Here is an 18165-nt window from a genome sequence, read left to right as displayed (position 1 = left end):
AGCTGCCACTTACGGAACTTGTACTATGTGTGCGGAGTTACTAGTTCACATTAATCCTCAGCACAACACACAGGATTACAGATATCTCCCATTTCCCCCCTTCTATTCCCCTCCTAATACAACTATTTTTATGTAACAGTCTATGCAATTAATAAAAGCTAAGTAGCAGTTATCTCCATAATTAAACTGAGGCTTAAGAAATGAAATAACTTCCGAGGGAAGGTCAATGGGGAAAAAAGGAGACATATGTACTACTATTTTTAATACTTTAAATAATAAAAAAAAAAAAGAAATAACTTGTTAGAGATCAGATGCACTGCAGAACTGGGTTTCGGTCCTGCGCATTGCCATACCATTTCCATTACACCATGCTGCTTTCTTTAAAGTGAATTAGCACATGTAACTTGATGCCATGGTCTTAGAATTATCTCAACTCTCTTCACTCTATTTTCCTGATTCCAAATTCTGATTTCCCCTATAGGTGTTCCTAAAAGAGGAGCCAATGTATTTGTCCATTTGGCAGTTGTGTTTCTCGGTGTACATAAATCAGTTGGCATTATGGTTTATCCACCAGTCTGTTTTTAAAATGGTTTATAGGCATGAGTTCTTCTGGGGCTGATAATTTTGGGCATATTGGAGCATTCTGTTACTGCAAAGATATGCTACTGAACTTGGCTTAACCTACAAGTACTGGTTCAAACCCCAGTAAACAACTTTTCCCAGTTAATTATAAAATCCAAAACAATGAGCAGCAGTTTCTCCCTAGAGGTTCTATGTAATCCCATATCCTTCTCCTGTCAGATCACCTCTGGAAATCACGAGGGTATTTTATTTACCAGGAACCAGTATTTTTTGCCTTAAGGATTGTTAACATCCAGTGTCTCAAATAGATTTTCTGTCATGGTTTTGGGCAAAGAAGTAAAGTGATAGTTGTTTCTTTCTGTTTTCTACCAATCATTTTTCATAGGCACTTCTGAAGCTCTGCTTTCCACTTCATTTTGGTGGGGGATTTTTTATTTATATATTTTTGCTTTAAAATATACCATCCAATGGAACTGGAGACCATTATGCTAAGTGAAATAAGCCAGTCAATGAAGGAAAAATACCACATGATCTCACTCATTTATGGATAATAAAGACCATTATAAACTTATGAACAAAAATAGATACAGAGGCAGAGCAGCCTCGAACAGACTGTCAAACTACAGCAGGAAGGCCAGGGAGGGGTGGGGGGTAGGAGGGAGGGTAAGAGATCAACCGAAGGACTTGTATGCATGCATATAAGCATAACCAATGGACATAAGACACTGGCGGGTAGGAGAGGCCAGGGGATTGTCAAGGGCGGGCAAAAAATGGAGACATATGTAATACTCTTTGTAATACTTTAAGCAATAAAACAAAAAATAAATAAAAAATAAAAATAATAAAAAATAAAATATACCATCCAAAATGCCTAGCATATGGCTTTCCTCCCCTCCCCCATTGTGTTGGAAGGAACAAATTTAAAGTTACACACAACACATTTTCCAAATCATTCATTTGAGTGTCTTCTGAGATTGTTGCTCAATAACGTTTTGAGAAAAATTCAGATTTGCAAAGCATTTGTCATTTCCTCCTGAGTTGCTAATTTATTTTGTAGCCATTTATTTCTAACATTCTTGTTACCTAAGCTGTAGACATATGTACATGCTGGACCCATAGATCCATAAATCCATAAATGTTAATAGCACTAAAAGTAGGTTTGACTTTGTCTTTGGTACCTAGTTCTAACACAAAACCTTCTCTTCCAAGTCCTAACCCAAACTCTTTTGTCGTTTCTTAAATACATCGATACTTGTATAAGGATAAGTGTCATAATTAGAAACTTTCCACCAGTTCTCAATGAAGACTCTGGAATATCTGAGCTAATGCAGGATAATAATCATCCATGTTACCTTGCAAGGATTTCCCATGTAGGTGGTCGTAATGTTGAACCATGGTTTCATAAGATGCACTCTTTTTCAACGAAAGTAAACTTCCTGTCTGTCCTGAATCAGGCACGTTTTTGTCTTTGTTATTAATACCTGTTCATTTTCTTTCAGTGGAACAGGAATGGATGGGAAGAAATTCAGCGTATGGATGTTTTTACCTCTTGTATTTACTTTATTTACTTCGGCTGGATTGTGGATAGTGTGAGTATCCTCTTATTTATTATTTAAGGATTGGAGTGCAATGTAGATAACAATGTGGTTTTGATAGCGTATGGCATATCTAGAGCAATGTGTTTATAAACACTTTAAAAAAATGTTTACAAATTTAACCTTGCTAAAGTCCCCATTTCTCTTCCCTTCTTCTGTTACCCAAAGTAACAAGAGTAATAAATTATGTAAAGCAGGTAGTGAAGAATACTAGACTCTTGTGTTCCCATGTCCTTCCAGTAATGAACATCCTAAACACTGGTGGTATGGATTCATTATTTGCAAGATTTGCTAATTTGACACTAACATCCTAAAGATTTTATGACAGTCCAGTTCATAGTCAGGGTGGTTTTTTCTGTGATTAGTTCTGGTATGTTTATAAAATGGGTATCATTACATTGGAAATCTTGTCTTATCACAAAACATTCCCACTCTTGCTTATTTCAATTACTGTTCACTTGTAGAAAATTATTTTAGCCCTAACCAGTTTGGCTCAGTGGATAGAGCGTCGGTCTGCGGACTGAAAGGTCCCAGGTTCGATTCCAGCCAAGGGCATGTACCTTGGTTGCGGGCACATCCCCAGTAGGAGGTGTGCAGGAGGCAGCTGATCGATGTTTCTCTCTCATCGATGTTTCTAACTCTCTATCCCTCTCCCTTCCTCTCTGTAAAAAATAAATAAAATATATTTTTAAAAAAAGAAAAATAATTATTTTAGTTCCTTGCAGTTCATTAAGAAAGGTGGAGTGAGAAATTAGGAAATTAGAAAATTTGAATTCAAATTTTAGTTTCCCCAAAGCTGTAAGGTCTCATTTCTTTGTTTTCCAGTTTTCAGATTATAATTATTTACATTAATTTTGGGGATGTTTTGAAAATTAAAGAAATATTATTAAGAATGACATTTGAGCTTCAAAGAACTGTATGATCTAAAGGTAAAAAGCATTAGAGTAAAAGAGCATTTTCCTGGTTCGGGAAAGATAAATAGGATCTAACGTGGTTTGTCTAATAAAACTGGGAAACAAATTATTCTTGTTTTTTTTTAAAAAAGTCTTTGTTTTATAAACTTTTATTGTTCTTCCTTCATAGATACTTTATAGCTGTGGAAGATGACAAAATTTACCCATTAAATTCAGCTGAAAGGTAAGGTTTATCTCTGGGTAATTCATTGTTCATCAATAGACCTAACAAAAACTTTGCAATTGGTGAGGTTAAACTGTGCACAGATGACTGTATTTAACCTGAACATCTATGTTTTCTGTTTTCCAGGAAACCTGGTGTGAAGCATGCACCATATATAAGGTAATTTGATAATTCTCTTCTGATCTATGAAAAGGTTACAGGAGGAGTGTCTTAATTTGGGCTACTTACCAAAGTAGCATAGAATGGGTGACTTATAAGTAACAAATTTATTTCACATAGTCTGGAGGCTAGAAGTCCAAGATGAGAGTGCCAGCATGGTCAGGCCCTGATGAGAGCCCTCTTCTGGGTTACGGACTAGCATCTTCTCACTGTATCCTCACAGGATGGAAAGAAGACGAGAGAGGTCCCTTTTGTAAGGGCACTACTCCCATTCATGAGGGCTCCACCCTCGTGACCTAATTACCCCCAATGGTCCTACCTCCTAATACTACTTTATTGGGAATTAGGATTTCAGCATATGAATTTTAGTCCTTTGTAGAGGGTTATAGACTTTAACACAGTAATAAAAAAAACATTTCATATTTTTCAAGTATTGCAGGTGATCAACCTCCTGCAAGCTGTGTGTTTAGTCAAGTCATGAACATGGCAGCTTTCCTAGGTAAGAAGATAATAAAGGATGCTTTATGTGCTTTGGTACATTTGTATTTATCTTCAGTTCTCCCAGGCCCATATCAAAAGCATGGCAAGCTTAGTTGATAATTTGGGATCATATCATGGGGAAGCTTTTTGTTTTGAGGGTATCTTTTCTCATAAATCCTTTTATGTTCACCCTGTTTATCTTTCATTTTCTCATCTCTTTATCATCTTTATCATTTCAGTGTACTCTTGGCTTTATTTCTTTTGCTGCATGAAATAATATATTTCACATATCACAAAATCTTGCATGTGAATGTAATATTGTGCAATATTTTTTTTAATGCTTTATTTATTTCTTCACTGGCAAAAATGAAAAATGCCTAGGCTTTGTGGTAAATATTGATGTGTGTAGATACTGTTTTTTAAATTTAAAGGTGATGCTCTCCCCTGTGTCTATCCTATACACATATCAAGCTGGCACATGGATACATAGTTTAAAAAAAAAAAAAGAAGCCTGGCTAGTGTGGCTCAGTGGTTGAGCATTGACCCTGAACCAGGAGGCCACAGTTTGATTCCCGATCAGGGCCTGGGCTTTAGGCTCAATCCCCGGTAGGGAGCGTGCAGGAGGCAGCCAATCGATGTTTCTATCTCTCCTTCTCCCTTTCTCTCTCTCTGAGATTAATAAAAACATATCCTAATATATAAAAACCCTGGGTCTGTCACTACCTGAGGCTCAACCAGCCGGAAGTTAGTCCTGCAGTCGCGGTGACCCAGCACTGACTGCTGAGGGGACTGCGAATCAGGCCTGGAGGGAGTCCTGAAGAGAGAAGCAGGGTCTGATCCGTAGCCTCTATGGCAGCTGTTGATCAGCACTTGCCTCTTTCTTTTCCTCCAGCAGCCCTGCCTCCATTTCTCTCCAGGCCTCCACTAGGGCTGCTGATCAGCCCCACCTTTCTGGTCAGTCCCTGTTGATAGGCCCAGAGACACTGACTGGCATAGAAAAATCAGAACCAAATCTAAGTGAAGTGTGAGGAGCCAATGGCTGCCTAGGAGGCAGAGCTTTCGATGCTGACTGGCATAGAAACCTACCAATCAGAACCAAATTGACCAGCAGAGGAGGGCAGTTGGGGGCAGATCAGGCCTGCAGGGGAGGGCAGTTGGGGGCGAGATCAGGCTGGCAGGGGAGGGCAGTTGGGGGCAATCAGGCCAGCAGGGGAAAGCAGTTGGGGGCAAGATCAGGCCGGCAGGGGAGGGCCATTGGGGGTGAGATCAGGCCAGCAGGGGAGGGCAGTTGGAGGCAAGATCAGGCCAACAGGGGAGGGCAGCTCGGGGCGATCAGGCTGGCAGGAGAGCAGTTAGGTGTTAATCAGGCCAGCAGGGGAGCTGTCAGGGGGTGATCAGGCTGGCAGGCAGAAGCGGTTAAGGGCAATCAGGCAGGCAGGCAGGTGAGTGGTTAAGAGCCAGCAGTCCCGGATTGTGGGATTGGGCCTAAACTGAGTCAGACATTCCCCGAGGGGTCCCAGATTGGAGAGGGTGCAGGCTGCATGAGGGACACCCACCCCTAGTGCATGAATTTTGTGTACCAGGCCTCTAGTTTAAAAATAAAAAAGAAAGAAAGAAAACTGTTATACTCATGTCTGGCCCCAAATCCTCACTTTTTCTTTGGGGCCCAAGACCCTCATTTAATATCTGGTCTCCTTTGTTCTGTGAGAGCTTCTATGACCTGGTGGTCCTCTGGGGATCGTGGGAACCAGCCATTCTCCCTGTTCTTTTCCAACCAGCCTTCTCCTCAAGGCCAGGCCTTCCTAGTGTCTTTCAGAGGGTCAACCAACTGTCATCATTAGCATGCTGTGGAGGACAGGCCAGTGACAACTGAATATTTCAGCAGTGGTTTTCTGGAAAGGGTTCTTTTGGAAGGTGAGATTTTTCACTCTATGTGAGAGATGAAGGTGATATTATTACTGAGGAAGTATTCAGCCTTTTTGGTATCTGTCTTCCTAAGAGGTGACCTGTTATTTCATCTAAGTACAAACCCCCCCACCCCAACCAAAATATTTCTACTCACCTTTTTTGGTTTGGCTTTTTATTTTTAATTTTTATTTATATTAAATTTATTGGGGTGACATTGGTTAATTGTTGGGGTCCAACCCCAGCAGGTCCAGGGGTCCCCAAAGGTGTGGACAGAGTCAGCGAATAGTGAAGGACACAGAGACAGCGTTCAGTCAATCATCATAGCAAGGTTCTCCAGCCAGGTTCTGTAGCCAGGTTCTGTGTAGGTTCTCCAGCCAGGTTCTGTCCAGGATCTCCAGCCAAGTTCTGTCCTTTATTGTCTTGTTACATCTGTATTTATACCAGTTGATTTTAATCCTGTCAATTTCAATTCCAAAGGTTAGGGCGTTTCTTATCTCCATTCCAGGGAGTAAAGATTATGTAGCTTAAGGGTGATTGTTCATAGTTAAAGTGATTAACTACCCGCCTGGCATTTAGTTAAGGGGTTTTATTCCCTCCCTAACTCCAGGGAAAAATCCCTACCTGGGGAAACAACCTTTCTCGGAGAGGTGACCTTGGTTAAAACACATAGAGCCAAGAAGGGGAGCAAACATATTAAGAACAGTATGCCATATACGCCTGGTCCCTTGAAACATATGCCATGCAGATGTTTCTTCCCTGCAGCTACTGTGTCAAGCAGCAAGGATGGACCGGCTTCCGGCAGTTAATATGGTCGTACGGGTTTTAGGTATAGGTTTCTACGTTACAAGATCTGTATATTGCACTGGGTGCCCACCACTCAAAGTCAATTCTTCTCCCGTCACCATATATTAGAACCTCTTACATCCCCTACCCACTTCCCTCTGGCAACCACCATACTGCTGTTTGTGTTCATGAGTTTTAGTTTTATATCCCACATATGAGTGAAATCATATGGTTCTTAGCTCAATTCACTCTTAACATGTTCTTTTCTTTTTTTTTTCTTTTTTTTTTCTTAACTAAGATGTCTTTATTTTTTTGTGTGATTAATCACTATGCTTTAATTATGTTCAATTTGTAACAATGAAACTGGGGGTCACCACAACATGAGGAACTGTATTAAAGGGTCGCAGCATTAGGAAGGTTGAGAACCACTGGTCTAAGGTTTATTTCTACCTCAATTGCTGGCCCCTACCCAGCCTGGCCCTGGTCCGGGCTTGGGCAGGAGGCAAACAACTGATGTGTTTCTCACATCGATTATTTCTGTCTTCCCCTCTCTCCCACACTCTCTCTAAACATCAATGGGAAAATATCCTCGGGTGAGGATTAAAAAAACAAACAAAGGTGGGTAACCTGGTCAGAAGGTCAAATCTTCAAAGTGCATGCAAGCTGCTCCTCCCAGGGCATCCAGACTGAATGTTCCTGAGCATCTCCAGGAAGGCCTGCGGGGATGGCGCCTCCACATTCTGGAAGGTGTTCTGGACTCTGCCGAACAGGATGAAGTATCTCTCCTTCCGAGAGATGAACCCGAAGTGGTTCTCATCGAACAAGATGAAGACTCCAGGGCAGCGCCTGGGGTGGGGTGAGCCATATGAGGAGTTGGGTAAGGCAAATGAGGTAACATTGTGCACAGCATAGAAACACATCCTGCAGGTTCCCGGGTAGTTCTCATCTCTTGGGAGCACGACCACAGGCAGAACAAACGGAACAGGCTGCTCCTCTGAAGCTGCAGCCCCGGACTCCCCGACGCTGGGCTGGGCAGGGCTCTGCCAGCCATGGCCCTCACTTTCCTCAGTCCCGTCTTCTTGCTGCTGCTGCTGCTGCTGCTGCTCCCGGATCACCTGCTCGGCAATCTCCTCGACCACGCGGGAGAGCTCCTTGAAGTTGCGGAAGAACTCGCCATCTGGCAGCTGGATGCGGCGCATGAGGTGGATCTCTAACATCCCCATGGAGTCTCCCGTGAACTTCGTGACCCTGGCATACTTCCCATGGAAGCTGAGCATGGCAATCTTTAGGCCTAGGCTATCGTATCTGCATTGGAAGAGGCCTGGCCTGGTGAGGTCGTCGGGGTGGCTCGAGGGGAGGTAGACGCGGCGGTAGGTCAGCCAGTCATACCGCTGTCAGAATCCTTTCTCCCCTAAGCCGCGTTGGTGAATCCGTTCGGTGGTCTCTCTTGATCCACTCGATGCTGAACCTGTCCTTCCGAATCTGCATGAGGCGGCTGTGGGAAAAGCAGTAGATGTCGTGCATGCACTCCACCGTGGCTGATTTCCTCTCCGTCAGGCGAATTCTAAACGAGGGCTCGAATTGCATTGGGCCATCCACATGGGTGTTAAGGGAAGGCACGCACGTCCAACCAGTAATGCATAAGCCATCCACCGCTACATTCAGCAGTCTTCTATAGTCATGATCTAGCTGCCACAAACCCAAAATGTTTCTGTATGGGTGGAACAGCTTCGCATAGACTTCTCGATAAGACATACCCATCATCTCTGGTTTCTGCAAGGTTTCAGGAACTCCAAACTCCTCCCGGCAGCGCCTTCTCCAGATGCTGTCCATGTGCAGGATGTGGTGGAATTTGGTGCAGACCTGGGCCAGGCTGGGCAGGTCGGTGCCGGGAACCCAGGCGAAGATCTCCACCAGCATCTTCACCGGCAGGTCCTGCAGCGAGCAGTGCGGGGGCGGCGGGGGCAGCATGGGGCTGGCGATTCCTCCACTCCCCGCACAGCACCGCGCTGCCGCGTCCCCCTCGACGTGCTTTTCTGCCAGGGCCGGCTTGCCACTGGCCGCTGCCGTCTCAGCTGGGACGTGGCACTCCTGAAGACACCGACATCCCCGCGAAGAGCCCACGCCGCACAGACCAGCTCACCCCTCCATGCCTCCACGCTTAACAGCCGCCAAGTGTGGGCCGCTGCCCCTCCGCAGGGTTTTAAACTGGCTGGGTCCGCCCTAGAGTCCAGCCACGCCCCCCAGGGCCTAGCCACGCCCCCTCAGAGAGGAGCCTTGTAGGACTTTATTTTTTTTATTTTTTTAAATTGTTTTATTGCTTAAAGTATTACAGAGAGTATTCCATATGTCTCCTTTTTTTCCCGCCCTTAACAGTCCCCCGGCCTCCCCTACCCCCCAGTGTCTTATGTCCATTGGTTATGCTTATATGCATGCATACAAGTCCTTCGGTTGATCTCTTACCCCCCCTTACCCCCCCCCTGCCTCCCCCCACCCCACCCCCACCCCGCCTCCCGCCCCTCAACCCTCCCCGGCTTTCCCGCTGTAGTTTGACAGTCTGTTCCAGGCAGCTCGGCCTCTGTATCTATTTTTGTTCATAAGTTTATAATGGTCTTTATTATCCATGAGTGAGTGAGATCATGTGGTGTTTTTCCTTCATTGACTGGCTTATTTCACTTAGCATAATGCTCTCCAGTTCCATCCATGCCGTTGCAAATGGTAAGAGTTCCTTCTTTTTTACAGCAGCATAGTATTCCATCGTGTAGATGTACCACAGTTTTCTAATCCATTCATCTACTGATGGGCACTTAGGCTGTTTCCAGATCTTAGCTATGGTGAATTGTGCTGCTATGAACATATGGGTGCATATATCCTTTCTGATTGGTGTTTCTGGTTTCTTGGGATATATTCCTAGAAGTGAGATCACAGGGTCAAATGGGAGTTCCATTTTTAGTTTTTTGAGGAAACTCCATACTGTCTTCCATAGTGGCTGCACCAGTCTGCATTCCCACCAGCAGTGCACGAGTGTTCCTTTTTCTCCACAACCTCTCCAGCACTTGTCGTTTGTGGATTTGTTGATGATAGCCAGTCTGACAGGTGTGAGATGGTACCTCATTGTTGTTTTGATTTGCATCTCTCAGATGATTAGTGACTTTGAGCATGTTTTCATATGTCTCTTGGCTTTCTGAATGTCCTCTTTGGAGAGGTGTCTATTTAGGTCCTTTGCCCATTTTTTGATTGGATCGTTTATCTTCCTTTTGTTAAGTTGTATGAGTTCCCTATAAATTTTGAAGATTAGGCCCTAATCAGATAGAACATTGGCAAATATGTTTTCCCACGCAGTGGGCTTTCTTGTTGTTTTGTTGATGGTTTCTTTTGCTGTGCAGAAGCTTTTTATTTTGATGTAGTCCCATTTGTTTATTTTCTCTTTAGTTTCCAATGCCCTAGGAGCTGTATCAGTGAAGAAATTGCTTCGGCATATGTCTGAGATTTTGTTGCCTTTGGATTCTTCTAGTATTTTTATGGTTTCCCGTTGTACATTTAAGTCCTTTATCCATTTTGAGTTTATTTTTGTGTATGGTGTAAGTTGGTGGTCTAGTTTCATTTTCTTGCATGTATCTGTCCAATTTTCCCAACACCATTTATTGAAGAGACTATTTTGACTCCATTGTATGTTCTTGCCTCCTTTGTCAAATATTAATTGAGCATATTGGTTCGGGCCAATTTCTGGGCTCTCTATTCTATTCCATTGATCTATACGTCTGTTCTTGTGCCAATACCAGGCAGTTTTGAGAACAGTGGCTTTGTAATACAGCTTGATATCTGGTATTGAGATCCCACCTACTTTGTTCTTTCTCAGGATCGCTGCAGCTATTCTGGGTCTTTTTTTATTCCAGATGAATTTTTGGAGAGTTCGTTCTAGATCTGTGAAATATGCCGTTGATATTTTAATGGGAAGTGCATTGAATTTATAGATTGCTTTGGGTAGTATGGACATTTTAATGATGTTGATTCTACCAATCCAAGAACGTGGTATGTTCTTCCATCTGTTTATGTCTTCCTCTATCTCTTTTTTCAACGTCCTGTAGTTTTCTGAGTAGAGGTCTTTTACCTCCTTAGTTAAGTTTATTCCTAGGTAGCTTAATTTTTTTGGTGCGATGATAAATGGGATTGTTTTTTTAGTCTCTCTTTCTGTAAGTTCACTATTGTTGTATAGAAATGCCATAGATTTCTTGGCGTTAATTTTGTATCCTGCTACATTGCCGAATTCATTTATTAAGTCTAATAGTTTTTTGATGGAGTCTTTAGGGTTTTTTATGTATAATATCATGTCATCTGCAAATAAGGACAGTTTTACTTCTTCTTTTCCAATTTGGATGCCTTTTATTTCTTCTTCTTGTCTAATTGCAATGGCTAATACTTCCAGTACTATATCGAACAGGAGTGGTGAGAGTGGGCATCCCTGTCTTGTTCCTGTTCTTAGGGGAAATGGTGTTAGTTGTTGTCCATTGAGTATGATGTTGGCTGTGGGTTTGTCATATATGGCTTCTATTATGTTGAGGTATGATCCTTCTATTCCCACCTTGCTGAGAGTTTTTATCAAAAATGGGTGTTGGATTTTGTCAAATGCTTTTTCTGCATCAATTGATATGACCATGTGGTTTTTTTTCTTTCAATTTGTTTATGTGATGTATCACGTTTATTGATTTGCGGATATTGTACCATCCTTGCATCCCTGGGATAAATCCTACTTGGTCATGGTGTATGATCTTTCTGATGTACTGCTGGATCCGATTTGCTAAGATTTTGTTGAGGATTTTGGCATCTATGTTCATGAGGAATATTGGCCTGTAATTCTCTTTCATTGTGTTGTCTTTACCTGGTTTTGGTATTAGGGTGATGCTGGCTTCATAGAATGAGCTTGAAAGTGTTCCTTCCTCTTGGATTTTTTGTAGTAGTCTGAGGAGGATAGGTTTTAGTTCTTCCTTGAATGTTTGGTAAAACTCCCCTGTGAAGCCGTCTGGTCCTGGGCTTTTGTTTGCTGGAAGCTTTTTGATGACTGCTTCAATTTCTTCCATAGTTATTGGCCTGTTGAGATTTTTAGATTCTTCCTGATTGAGTTTTGGAATGTTGTATTTTTATAGGAATATGTCCATTTCCTCCAGGTTGTCTAATTTGTTGGAGTAGAGTTGTCCATAGTATTTTTTAACAATCATTTGTATTTCTGTGGGGTCTGTTGTTATTTCGCCTCTATCATTTCTGATTTTGTTTATTTGGGTTCTCTCTTTGCTTCTTGGTGAGCCTGGCTAGAGGTTCATCAATCTTGTTTATCCTTTCAAAGAACCAGCTCTTGGTTTCATTGATTTTATATATTGTTTTTTTGGTCTCTATGTCATTTATTTCTGCTCTAATCTTTATTATCTCCTTCCTTCTGCTCACTCTGGGCTTTTCTTGTTGCTCTCTTTCTAATTCTTTGAGTTGTAGAGTTAGATGATTTACTATCATTTTTTCTTGTTTTTTGAGATAGGCCTGTAGAGCTATAAACTTCCCTCTCAGGATTGCTTTCATTGTGTCCCATAGGTTTTGGATTGTTGTGTTTTCATTGTCATTAGTTTCCAGGTTGTTTTTAATTTCTTCTTTGATCTCATTGTTAACCCAATCAATATTTAATAACATGCTATTCACCTTCCAAGTGTTTGAGTATTTTGGGTTGTTTTTATTGTAGTTTATTTCTAATATTATGCCATCATGGTCTGAGAAGATGCTTGGTATGATTTCAATCTTCTTGAATTTGAGGAGACTTTGTTTGTGACCCAATATGTGGTCTATTTTTTATTATGTCCCATGAGTCCTTGAGAAGAATGTATATTCCGTGGCTTTGGGGTGAAGTGTTCTGAAGATGTCAATTAAGTCCATCTGATCTAGTGGGTCATTTAGGATTGCTGTTTCTTTGCTGATTGTTTGTCTAGAGCAGCCGTGGGCAAACTACAGCCCGCGGGCCGGATCCGGCCCGTTTGAAATGAATACAACTAAAAAAAAAAAAAGACCTTACCCTTTTATGTAATGATGTTTACTTTGAATTTATATTAGTTCACACAAACACTCCATCCATGCTTTTGTTCCGGCCCTCCGGTCCAGTTTAAGAACCCATTGTGGCCCTCAAGTCAAAAAGTTTGCCCACCCCTGGTCTAGAGGATTTATCCAGTGATGTCAGTGGTGTATTAAAGTCCCCTACTATGATTGTATTGTTGTCGATCTCTCCTTTGATATCTTCCAGGAGTTTTTTTTTTTTTATGTATTTGGGTGCTCCTGCATTGGGTGCATATATGTTTATCAGGGTTATATCTTCTTGTTGTATTGATCCCTTTAGTATTATGAAGTGGCCTTCCTTATCTCTTGTTATGGCCTTCACTTTGAGGTCTGTTTTGTCTGATATAAGTATTGCTACCCCAGCTTTCTTTTCCTTTCCATTTGCCTGGAAGATATTTTTCCATCCCTTCACTTTCAGTCTGTGTGAGTCCCTTCTTCTGAGGTGGGTCTCTTGTAGACAGCAAATGTATGGGTCATGTTTTTTTATCCATTCAGCCACTCGATGTCTTTTGGTTGGAGCATTTAGTCCATTTACGTTTAAGATTATTATTGAAAGGTACTTGTTTGTAGCCATTTCTTTTTTTGTGCGGCTGTTTTCGTTCTGAGCTTTTTATTTCTTCTTTTTACACCAGTCCCTTTAGCATTTCTTGCATTGCTGGCTTGGTGGTGATAAACTCCCTTAGCCTTTTTCTGTCTGTGAAGCTTCTTATTTCCCCTTCAATTTTGAATGATAGCCTTGCTGGATAGAGTATTCTTGGATTCAGTCCTTTGCTTTGCATCACTTTGTAAATTTCTGTCCATTCTTTTCTGGCCTGATGTGTTTCTGTTGAGAAATCATTTGATAATCTAATGGGAGATCCCTTGAATGTAACTTTCCATCTCTCTCTTGCAGCCTTTAAGATTCTCTCTTTGTCCTGAACATTTGCCATGGTAATTATGATGTGTCTTGGTGTGGGTCTTTTCGGGTTCACCTTGTTTGGAACTCTCTGTGCTTGTGTGATTTTTTTCTTCCCCACCTCTGGGAAGTTTTCTGATATCATTTCTTCAAATAGGTTTTCTAACCCTTGTTCCTCTTTCTGTTGTTCTGGCACCCCTATTATTCGTATATTGTTTTGTTTCATGTTGTCCCATAGCTCCCTTAGGCTCTCCTCCTGTCTTTTAATTTTTTTCTCCAATTGCTGTTCAGTTTGGGTGTGTTTTGTTTCCCTGTCTTCTAATTCGCTAATTCGGTCCTCCGCTTCTCCTAGTCTACTGTTGAAACTTTCAATGGTGTTTCTTATTGCAGTATATCACTCTTCATTTCTTCTTGGTTCTTACATAATTTATTGATTTTTTTCATCTGTTTCTTCTTGCTTCTTGCATAAGTTGTTGATTTTTTCCTCCATCCGGTTTATGCACTCTAGGACCCTTAATCTGAATTCTTTTTCTGTCATGTTGCATGCCTCTGTATCACTTAGCTGCTTTTCTGGTGAGTCCTCCTTTTCTTTCCTTTGGGGGTTTCTTTGTCTACCCATGTTTGATCGTACCGCCATATCTAGATGTTGAGTCGTTCAGTGGCTGCTCCTTGGGTGGCAGTTGCTCCTCGAGGCGGTTGTGGTAGCAGCTGCTTCTCAGTTGGTAGCAGCTCCTCTGGTGGGTGCTGTTCACAGTTGTGGTGGCTCCTCTGGCTGGTGGGGGGAAGCTTCACACACAGCTGCTGTTCCTCAGACAGAGGGTGTGGTGATCAGGAGGCTGCTGTTCCTTGGATGGGGACGGGCTACACAAGCAGCTGCTACTCCTTCGAATTGTTACTTTTAATCTCTTAAGCGGCCTCAGGGCAAGGTGTTTTCCAATAGGGTGTGTCAACTGTCTTCCCCCCAGGCAAGGCAGATGTCTATCCCCCCAGGCAAGGCAGATGTCTATGTGGCTGTGTGAGGGAATGACTGAGCCGAGGAGACTTGGGGTGTCTGCCTTCTGAGCTCTAAGTCCCCAGTGCTGGCTTCTGCTCTCACAGCTCCAGTCCACTTCACCCTCCCTCTGCCAGAACACAAGGTGGGTGGCTCCACAGGGAATGTTTGTGCCTTGGCCCTTTAAGAGGGTGCCTGAACTTTCAGCTGCCACTCCCTGGAAGACAGCACCCCACTGCTTTTCACAGCTTGATGTTATGTGGATACCTTCCTCAGTTTGGTGCTCTCTGCTGGGGAGCCCAGCTCCAGGATTAGATCCCAGAATTCTCAGTGGCACCTCCCCCACATCCACCACCGGCTGAGATATCTCTCTGGGACTTCAGTTCCCCTCTGTGGGTCACGTCTCTGCCCCTCCTACCAGTCTCTATGCCAGCTCCACCTTCGGTCCTTGGGTATCAGGGTTCTCTCCTGTGAGTTTTCCGTTGATTATTCAGGAAGCCTTCTCGTATTTCAGTTGTAATTCCAACTTGTTCCTGGGAGCATGACCATGCAGCATCCTCCTACTCTGCCATCATTTTTAATCTCCCTCTTTTTTTTTCTAAATATATTTTAATTGATTTCAGAGACAAAGAGAGAGGGAAAGAGAGAGATAGAAACATCAATGATGAGAGAGAATCATTGATTGGCTGCCTTCTGCACGCCCCACACTGGGGCCGTGCCCTGACCAGGAACCAAACCATGACCTCCTGGTTCATAGGTCAACGCTCAACCACTGAGCCATGCTGGCTGGGCTTAACGTGTTCTGTGAGGGGCTTGTCTACGGTTAGTGAGATTGCCCCTGGAGCCAGCCTTTCCCTGTGCAGGCTTCCCAAGGCACGTCCCATTCTCCGAACAGGCAGTGTCTGAGGGCAGGAACTGCTCTGCCAGCTCTAAGGAGAAGGTTAGACTGAGTTGCTGATCTTTAATGAAGCTCCTGGGCCCGTCCTTGTCCCTTGGGTTTTGTCTTCAGTGCCTTCACTCGGAGTTGCCAGGAGCTTTATACTTGCCCTTTTTTTCTACTCTTGACACTACTCTTCTGAAAAAATCTAATCAACTTAGTCGTACCAAGGCATACAGGACTGCTAAGGAGATATTTGCATTTAATAGAGCACAAAGCCCCGAGTGTGCATCTTCCATTGCGGTGTTAGGGACCTTTCCCAACCCCTCTGCAATCACACCATGTAGGCTGCAGGTGGGTACCTACTCATATGAGTATCCCCACAGGTGCAATAATAACAATAATTAATGACCGTCATTTAGATTCCAGGCACAATGCTGTGAGCTTTGCAAATGCTACCTCATCCAATCACGATGCAGAGGAAGGTGCCCTTATAGAAAAAGCTGTCACATCTGTCTGTCCTCCATTGGGCTTTAAAGAAACAAATGAACACGTTGGAAGTCACATACTGTTTCCTTCATATCCTTAAGAAAAATCAGTTATTTCCCAGTAGTCCTTAGTGTATCATCTAAAAAATACCAGTTTGAACAGCTCACAAATGTATCCTGTTATAAAGCTATGATTAACTAGTTATAAAAGCATTTCCAAAAACAAAGTAATGAAAACCAGTTCCTCTCTTCCAGATGACACTCGTCACTACCCGTCCTTCCCCACTCCACCAAGGAGCAATGAAGTTTTTACTAGCTTTCCTGCTCTAAAGCATTGCAGCATCCGGTGTTTATTCTTTATTGTCTTTCATCATTTTTAGGGCCATCTGGTAGACACAAGACTGATTATGGTTAGTGTTCAGTGGGAGTAAACCAACAATTATTTATTTATCAATGCTGGGGGTGAAAGTTCATTTACTGATGATTCTTGCTTGGAACCATGGGCATGTCCATCTCCCCAGGCTCATCCTGTTCAACCTCAGACTATTACCTTAGATGACATACATGACTTTAAGAAACAACCCACACTGCCTATAAGTAACTGCTTTTTGTCAGCTGCATCCTATATAATAAAAGGCTAATATGCAAATCAACTGAACGGCGGAATGACCGGTTGCTATGGCACTCACTGACCACCAGGGGGAAGATGCTCAATGCAGGAGCTGCCCCCTAGTGGTCAGTGCATTCCCACAGGGAGAGTGCTGCTCAGCCAGAAGCCTGGCTCACGGCTGGCGAGCACAGCAGCGGTGGCGGGAGCCTCTCCTGCCTCCGAAGCAGCGCTAAAGATGTCCGACTGACAGCTTAGGCAAGCTGTCAGTCAGACATCCCCCAAGGGCTCCTGGACTGCGAGAGGGTGCAGGCTGGGCTGAGGGACCAATACCCCCCCCCAAGTGCACAAATTTTGTGCACTGGGCCTCTAGTAGATTATAATTTACAATCTACAAATGAGCTGGTGTAGTATTGATTAAAACTAGTTACCAAATATCTTTTATCTTTTTGATGGACTAATCGAAGATCAAATGCTCAATTATTTTCTTTACCGAATGAGTTATGCTCTTTGTCCTCAGTCAACACTTTATTTCTCCTGGGGAAGGGGGAGATATTTAAGGCAAAGTTCTTTTCTTTGGTGTGTTTTGTTGTTGTTGTTGTTGTTAATCCTTACCCGAGGATATTTTTCCTTTGACTTTTTGAGAGAGTGAAAGTGGGAGGGAGACAGAGAGAGAGAGAGAGAGAGAGAGAGAGAGAAGCATCGATGTGAAAGAGACATCAATTGGTTGCCTCACACATGCACCCCAACCAGGGCCAGGGATTGAGCCTGCAACCTAGGTATGTACCCTTGACCTGAATTGAACCCAGGACTCTTCAGTCCATGGGCTAATGCTCTATCCACTATGCCAAACCAGCTAAGGCTTAGACAAATTTCTTAAAGGGAATATTATTTTCTGCCCTGGAGAGGTTTCCAGGTTAAAGCTAATCACTGAATGACTTCAGTCACCTAAAAGCAGCCACTCTCCCTGCTTCAGCCAAAGCATCTTGATTGCCACATTCTACTGCAGTCATAAAGAGGAATCATTGATGCATAAACAGTAGAACTAAGCCAAACAAAAAGAACTTGGCTAGGTCCCAGTTTAGCACGGCAGTGAAGAGTTGTTCTTTTGAATTAAATTTTAAGAACCCAATCAGCCTCAAATTTAAAAAAAATTAGTGAAGAATATAAGCAATGTAAAAAATATTTATGGCCCTAACCGGTTTGGCTCAGTGGATAGAGCGTCAGCCTGCGGACTCAAGGGTCCCAGGTTCGAATCTGGTCAAGGGCATGTACCTTGGTTGCCGGCACATCCCCAGTAGGGGGTGTGCAGGAGGCAGCTGATTGATGTTTCTCACTCATCGATGTTTCCAACTCTCTATTCCTCTTCCTTCCTCTCTGTAGAAAATCAATAAAATATATATATTTTTTAAATTGTGTTCTTTTACACTAGGGCAGTGGATCCCAACCCTGGCTACACATTAGAATCACCTGGGAATCTTTTTAAAATCCTGATTTCTGGGCCTCATCCTCCGGAAATTCTGTTTATTTGTTATAGGGTGGGGCCACAACATTAGTAACAAAGAAACAGAAT

The 18165-nt window shown here is 42.9% G+C and overlaps 1 protein-coding gene across 1 annotated transcript in view; it reads left to right on the top strand.

Annotated features, from left to right (window-relative positions):
* Window positions 1-2084: 2084 nt before the first annotated feature.
* The window catches only part of TMEM150C (transmembrane protein 150C), a 31408-nt gene continuing 15327 nt past the window's right edge, over window positions 2085-18165 (top strand). The window contains exons 1-4 of the mRNA XM_023750341.1: window positions 2085-2171; window positions 3261-3314; window positions 3441-3473; window positions 3905-3972. Of these exons, the coding sequence (XP_023606109.1) occupies window positions 2092-2171; window positions 3261-3314; window positions 3441-3473; window positions 3905-3972 (235 nt within the window). The 5' untranslated portion in view covers window positions 2085-2091. The remainder of the gene's footprint in view (window positions 2172-3260; window positions 3315-3440; window positions 3474-3904; window positions 3973-18165) is intronic.

This window comes from Myotis lucifugus, unplaced genomic scaffold (assembly GCF_000147115.1).
Source record: "Myotis lucifugus unplaced genomic scaffold, Myoluc2.0 scaffold_12, whole genome shotgun sequence".
In the NCBI taxonomy this organism is placed as follows: Eukaryota; Metazoa; Chordata; class Mammalia; order Chiroptera; family Vespertilionidae; genus Myotis; species Myotis lucifugus.
Note: the sequence above shows the minus strand (reverse complement) of the source record. Positions and strands in the feature narration are given on the sequence as shown.